This window comes from Etheostoma cragini, chromosome 5 (genome assembly GCF_013103735.1).
Source record: "Etheostoma cragini isolate CJK2018 chromosome 5, CSU_Ecrag_1.0, whole genome shotgun sequence".
Taxonomy (NCBI): domain Eukaryota; kingdom Metazoa; phylum Chordata; class Actinopteri; order Perciformes; family Percidae; genus Etheostoma; species Etheostoma cragini.
Window position 1 is genome coordinate 21,180,740 of NC_048411.1, and position 6,961 is coordinate 21,187,700.

The 6,961-nt window shown below is 36.9% G+C and overlaps 1 protein-coding gene across 3 annotated transcripts; it reads right to left on the bottom strand.

Annotated features, from left to right (window-relative positions):
• Positions 1–770: 770 nt before the first annotated feature.
• Positions 771–5,707, bottom strand: si:dkey-193c22.1 (uncharacterized protein LOC567837 homolog). Of its 3 annotated transcripts, none has more exons than XR_004656760.1 (10): positions 5,616–5,707; positions 4,564–4,586; positions 4,334–4,468; positions 4,132–4,235; positions 3,697–3,909; positions 3,403–3,486; positions 2,815–2,956; positions 2,376–2,538; positions 1,484–1,934; positions 771–893 (listed from the first exon to the last, which is right to left on the bottom strand). XR_004656760.1 is itself a non-coding variant. In XM_034872640.1 (9 exons), coding segments are annotated over exons 2-9 (1,095 nt in total). In that variant the 5' UTR covers positions 4,566–4,586; positions 5,501–5,688; the 3' UTR covers positions 1,420–1,699. The 3 variants fall into 3 exon arrangements, 1 of the variants encoding a protein (XP_034728531.1); XR_004656759.1 differs by having other exon boundaries at positions 4,115–4,235; XM_034872640.1 differs by lacking the exon at positions 771–893 and having other exon boundaries at positions 1,420–1,934; positions 4,115–4,235; positions 5,501–5,688.
• Between the last annotated feature and the right edge of the window lie 1,254 nt (positions 5,708–6,961).

Sequence of the window (6,961 nt, forward strand, 5' to 3'; positions counted from 1 at the left end):
TTGAAGGCACTCTTTGGGGTTGGGAATTCAATTAAGTATAGAAAAAGGCACTCATCTTCAAAATTATTTAAAAAAAAAAAGCCTTTATTTTCCTGGCTATTTCAAAACAAACAATTCCATAACTACTGGCCGTTTCATAACAAGCAATTTCCTCTTTTGTGTGGACTAATTGGTCCACACAAAAGGGGAAGTTGTTTGTCTGGGAAGCACACCTTGAAGGAGGCTGGCTGGGCCGCTACGAGTGGGTTACTTCTTCCTATGTCTTTTACATTTTTCTATTATGAAATAGCCAGTAAAATTAAGGCTTTCAAAATATTTTTGAAGAAGAGTACCTTGGATTTTATTTTCTTTTTTTCTATAAATAATTATTTAAAATAATAACTTCCAATTACGCCAGTCCCAGCAGGAGACTGCACCCATAGAAAAGATCTTTCGTATATCGTACAATGTATAGTTAAATGCTCCGTTGTTTAGACTCCATGTTTTTGAATGTGTTGTTCTGTGAGAGAATTGTAGTCAGTAAAGAAAAAAGGCAAACAAATTGTTAGTTCCTTTGTTTAGGTTTAATGTGTCTGAGATCAATAAATAGTTATTCAAGAAAAAAATATAAAACAAGAAAAAGGTTTCATTTTAAAAAAACATGTAAGTTAATGAATCAAATAATCAAAGCAACGTCAGTAGGATATAGTTGGCAAAAAATGAGGAATAGAATGTAACTGTGCTCTCATTTCAGTACTATGTATAAGTGTGCTTACTGTGTTTTTATTTTTATAATACTCTTATTGCTTCATAATTTATTTCTTAACTTGTATTTTACGTTACAGCAAACTTGACAACAATTTTTAAAGACAATATTAGAATCATGTTATTCAGATTGCACTGCAGAACCATCCCTTAGTTTTACTGCTACAGGCCTAGACTGTGCTCAGTGCATCATGGGTCTTCCCATGATGCACTGAGCACCTCTCTCTTCCTCCTTCTCTCCATCTGTATGCAACCTCATCCCCATAATGCATGTTACTAACTCAACTTCTTCCCTTTTGCGGAATCTTGTGTTCTCTCATCCCTCTCCTCTCTCTTCCGATTGCTTCCTGCAGGTGTTTCTGGCTCTGGAGCCTGGATCTGTGGTTTGAGTCACCTCCATGTTCCTGCTCAACACCCTCTGTTACAGTTCTCCATATCTCTCTGTCTGTCTGTCTGTCCGTCTCTCTCTCTCTCTCTCTCTGTCTCTTTCTCTCACCCCCAACCGGTCGAGGCAGATGACCGCCCACCCTGAGCCATGGTTCAGGTCAAGGTTTCTGCCTCTTAAAGGAAGTTTTTCCTTGCCTCTGTCGCCTAGTGCTTGCTCTTGGTGGGAATTGTTGGGTTTCTGTAAATAACATCACAAAGTACGGTTTAGACCTGTTTTTTTATGAAAGGCGCAATGAAATAACTGTTGTTGAGATTTAGTGCTATATAAATGAAATTGAATTAAACTTCACACAAGAATTTATATCAAAAACCAATCAGACTGCTGGATTTACTCAATAACTATCTGTTAAAAAGATAAATGCTCATTATGGAATCACAATCAAGTTAAAATCAAGGCTTAATATAATTCAGAGTCAGGTATTAGAGCAGATACTGTAAACAAAGTGTATGGCACAATCATTAAAATATTAGTGATGAATGGAGGTTTTTCTGATGCTCTGAAGGGTCGTCAGCAGGTTTCCAAAAGTTTTCTGTACTCATGTTTGATGCAGCTGTAGATGCAATGGTAGAAGCGCCTGTCTGACACCATGAGGTCAGTGACAATCTCAGTGTGGTCAACTCTGGGCAGCAGGTAGAGCGACACCTTTATGGACAGCGCGCTGAGGAGATCCGAGAGCTTTATGGAAGATTCAAAAGGAACGATAATGTCGTTGGTCCCGTGGAGCAAAACGAACGGAGGCACTCTGGCAGAAATGGAAACAAGAGAATATTGTGCATGTAAAATGTTGTACTGAATAACAGATGCAACCGATTTCATGAAGGCCATTGAGGACTCTTGTTGTGTTTATTTTTTATATTTTCTCTCTATTAAAGGATAAGGCACCAGCAGGTTTTGGAAATATGCCTGAATATGAATTCTCTACATTATTTGCTACAAATTGCCCTGGAATGATTACTGTGTGTGTATATACACACACACACACACACGCACACACACACACACACTATTTATCAGAGGGGTTATATTGAAGTTTAAGCTCTATGTATAGTAATGAATATGTGAATTAATGTTATGCGCGTATGCCTGATTTCATGGGGAATTTGTTGAATGGTGCACAAAAAAAAGTCATCCCCTATAAAAGATGGCTTCTCAGCATGTAACACCATTTGTTTTCTTGTCTCACCTGTTCAGTTTGTCCTGGCTCAACGTCTTCAGTAAGTGTGTTGGTGAGTAGTACGGGAAGTTCTCCACTCCATTCATGGCTTTATGCATGGTGGAGACATATTCGACTGCCCGCATCCGCTCATGCTCATAATGGTCCATGATGTTGTACACGCCACTCAGACCTGTCCGGAAAAATATGACAGATTAACTGAAAAGAATTCGGGTAATCAGTTTTTTCGGAAAATATGAAAGAGGCAGATGTTTAAAGTCCTACTGTGAACACTTCACTGCCCTAAGATCATAGCAAAGGCAATAATAATAAAAAAAATCATCCACAGTTCAGAAGCCACAGAATTATCTTTGTGACAGACATACTGTACATTTATCAAACTTTGAGTTTACTTTAGCACAATACATGGTTGCAACTGTCACCGATGCACTGTACATAAAATCCTTACCAATGACTCCTCTTATTGCCAGTGTGATGTCCCTCAGCTTGCTGGCCTCTATGAAAAGCTCTTCTTTTACATCAATGAGAAACAGAGTGGTCAGTGCACACAAATGTGCACCCGCTGAATGGCCTATTAATACTATGTTGTCCTATAAAAGACAAAAAAAACAAAAAACATGTGTAATTACATTATTTAAAGTAAACACTGGATCAATGTGGATCAGTACTCTCCAACAAAACAATATTATATTAGCTTGTCCATGATATGAGTTTAAACTGTGAGCTTAAAGGACTCGTGACATTGCTTTAATATAAATCATTTTTTCTGCATAATAGATTTTGGTAAATAGGAATAACATAGGAAATGTTAATCTAAAAGCTACCTGCAGGTTTAAATGATCTTATGGAACATATAAAAGATTTCCAACTTTTGGGGGGCTTAAAATAAGTGGTCAATCTTACTATCATAATCTGAAAGTTTTCCTCAATTTCCAAAGAATATGATATGATATAATAATAATATAAATTATAATAATATAATATGATTATATAATATCTTATACTTATCTTACTTGAATACCAAGATATTTCTTACTTTGTCAAAGTTGAACTTCTCACCACTCTCTTGGGCCCAAACTAAGCAGTCAGCAATATCTTGGACCATCCCTAAAACGTTCCCCTGGCAAATAGATGAAACAAGCAGTCAGTTCAGATACCACAGTACCATTTATAATGAAATGTCTTATCTACCATTTGAGTTACTGCAGTATAATTCTCACTTGTTTATAATTAGGAAAAAAAATACTGTTCCTATCCCAGTGACACTCTGAATTTGTTGAATAAATCTTTAATCCAATAAGACAACAGTGTGTTGTTCAAAAGATTTTACCTTTGGATAGGTGAAGTAATCAGGACAAATGACAGTTGCATTTAGTTCTTCAGCCATCTGCCTCGCCAGCAAACAGTAAATGGATCTATCTCCAGAGCCCCATGCGCCTCCGTAGACGAAAACCACCAGCGGTGCGGGCACATCTTTAGACATGCCCATGTTTGAAGGGTGGTACAAGTCCAGCTTGTTGCTTCGGCGGCCAAATTTAATTCCCTTTGTGTCCAGACAAACAAAACGGTAAACTCTGACACAATTTGTAGGTATTGCATAACAAATGTTCCACTGAGTTATAAGCATAAATGCTGAGACAAACATAACATTAAGATTATTTCATTTGAATATTTACTCAAATGTCTAGCCCCCGCCATGGAAAGACACATACTTATAACTTTTTCTTTCTATCTTATCGTTAACACACCTTTTCATAATGCTTACGGTTTTCGTCATTCTTGTACCATGACTTCCACTGAAAGTAAAGCCTCCCATATTGCAGATATTTAAGAGTTTCCAGCACAGCTTTGGTTAAACAGTATATTCGCCTGAAGGAGAGGTCAAACAAACAAAAAGGAGATTAAAACAACGGACTCTACCTAATGAGTAAAAAACAAGTACAGATCTACAGTATTTAACAAGTTACCTTGGTTTTAGGGCTTCTATGTACTTCTTATATCCAGGCTTGTTGGGCCAGCCATAAATCCATTGGGTAGCTAGAGAGATGGAGTATGGGACGCCCACCAACACAGGCAGTGACATGTGGTATTTTAACCCTGACCTTCAGAAGTAAAAAGAAAATGCATTAATATATTTCTCTTTCAAAAGTAATATCACTTAATTTTCTTCAAAATGTGCTCTTTGACAGGCTCTTACATGTTGTGGTCTGTCTATCTTACCTACAAAGAAGAGAGAAACGTGTCATTAGTTATACTGCTATCAGATACCAAGTTTACTAAATAATTTACTAATGTTTTATAAATCAATTATGAGGTATTAATAGATGGGTTAGCAGGTTGTGTTCATCATCATTCATCTTTTTAGGTCATTACATAAAAGCTCTGATTGACCGTTTTAGACTTTCAGAAAAATAATGCAGAGCATCAAAATCCATTTATAAAAAAAGTTCTTAACATTTGCACTAAACGACTTGATGGATTACTATTTAAAAAAGTTCTTCCTAAATTAATCATATTTATGATTCCAGCTTAGTTACTGAGTTTTGCTGTTGGCCTATTGGAACGTGAGACCCTTAATACCACTGCCTTATTAACGTTTATATATTTGTTTTAATTAATGGCTTATAAATTACCTATAGAACGTTATTAAATGTTGTATAGATCATTAATAACGCCATTATGTATACAACCTTAATATTGGGTTACTTAGAAAGTGGTGACGTTACCCACATTTCTTTACATGTCCGAGTGCGCCCTCTACTGGGCCTTTACACAATAACACCGCTGCTTGTTAAAAGCTCCATCAGTGCTGCTTCTACTCATAGAGACGTCTATGCTAGTACTCGGTTAAAAAACACACAAATCACATCATCCTTTGATAAGGGCTACCGATGTCGCATGTTCAATTGATAGTAGCTAGCTAGCTATGAGCTGCATGTGAATAAAAGCAATTAGCGTTACATGTTGTGGTCACCTGCTTTTCAAATTCTCGGTATAACTAGCTAACGTTAACTAGCTCTTTTAATTAGAACACGGTAATGTTAACGTATAAACGAAAGAACTGTTAGCGTTAAAGTTTTCTTAACGTTTACGTCTGATGTTATGCGCAACACCGGAAGCGAGCATAAACATACCAAAATATAATCATATGTAGCTAGCATTTAATGCTGAAGCCCATGTCCCGATGTGGTTTGGTATTGCATTTTTTGACTCGGATGAAACGATGTGGTGGATAACCTCCCGCGTTACCTGACTGTCCTCCAAGCCGGTGTCGGCCTCACGCATACAAAGGTAAATACGGCTAAGCGAGAGGAAAAACCTCCTTAACTTCCGTTTTAGTAAGGAAAACATTTAACTTCCGGTGTTCGTCAAGAGTATTAAAAACATAGATTAAGCATAGTAAACAAAGTCGTATAGCCGTATAGCCGTACAGCTGATAAAAATTATAATACACAGATAATGTATGTAATCTATATTTATTAATTTGGGTACACATTGATGTGCCCACGTAAATGTAGTTTTGATGTGTCGGATTACACGGATTCTATCTTTTGATACTCAACATCTCTGCACTGATACCCCGGAAATAGACACTAAAGATCGAGCCCCTTTAATGGAAATAGCAGAACAATCTAGCTTGTTTGTCAGGTTTATGGTTTATAATTGAATATTCGTTTTCTTCTCGTAACTTAAAGTCCGTTTACTACCTTTTAGTGATTTTTTTTAAAAACTGCGTCTCACAGTCTTGCAGCAGATGGACTTGTAGTGGACTGATGTAGCTAGTTGTTGTGGACACAGTTGTTTGCTTTGGTTGCATAATGACAGCTGTGCAAACTCTGTGCTGAGGAAGACCATGAGATGTGTACGGCTGTGTCTAAAGCTAATTAAAAAATAAAATAAAAGTGGAAAACAGCTATAGTAAGAGGAGTGGACCTGACCTTGATTAAGGTTTCGGCTTTAATTTTCGAATTTTATCTTTTAACTTCTGCTAAACAGTTTAGTGGGGGTTTAAGTTGTGGTGTAAAACTCTTTGTGAAACTAAAGAAGTCTAACTATTTGGTTTTAATTATATTTACATATATGTATATATACAGTATACACTGGGGCTTGAAAGTTTGGGCACCCCAGGTAAAGATTTGTATGACTGTACATAAAGAAGTCAAGAAAAGATGGAAAAAAATCTCCAAAAGGCATCAAATGACAGATTAGACATTCGTATAATATTTCACAAAAAGTTAGGTTTAATTTCCATCATTTACACTTTCAAAATAACAGAAAACAAAAAAATGCCATCTGCAAAAGTTTGGGCACCCTGCAGAGTTAATACCTTGTGCTGCCCCCTATGGCAAGAATCACAGCTTGGAAACGCTTCTTGTAGCCAGCCAAGAGTCTTTCAATTCTTGTTTGAGGTATCTTCGCCCAATCTTCCTTCCAAAAGTCTTCCAGTTCTTTGAGATTTCTCGGCTGTCTGTCACGGTCGGCTCTTTTAAGGTCTATCCTTGGATTTTTTTTAATTATGTTTTACGCCTCTTGATGTAATCCACAGAGAATTTTGAGGTGTGTTAAGGATCATTATCCATTTGTAGAAGCCATCC

What these genes read in the sequence shown, in the direction of transcription:
- si:dkey-193c22.1 (XM_034872640.1), bottom strand. An exon ending in ATAGAAGCCCTAAAACCAAG is followed by an intron (nt 4,236 to 4,333) that starts GTAACTTGTTAA and finishes CCTCTCCTTCAG; the next exon opens with GCGAATATACTGTTTAACCA. An exon ending in ACCGTAAGCATTATGAAAAG is followed by an intron (nt 3,910 to 4,114) that starts GTGTGTTAACGA and finishes CTGGACACAAAG; the next exon opens with GGAATTAAATTTGGCCGCCG.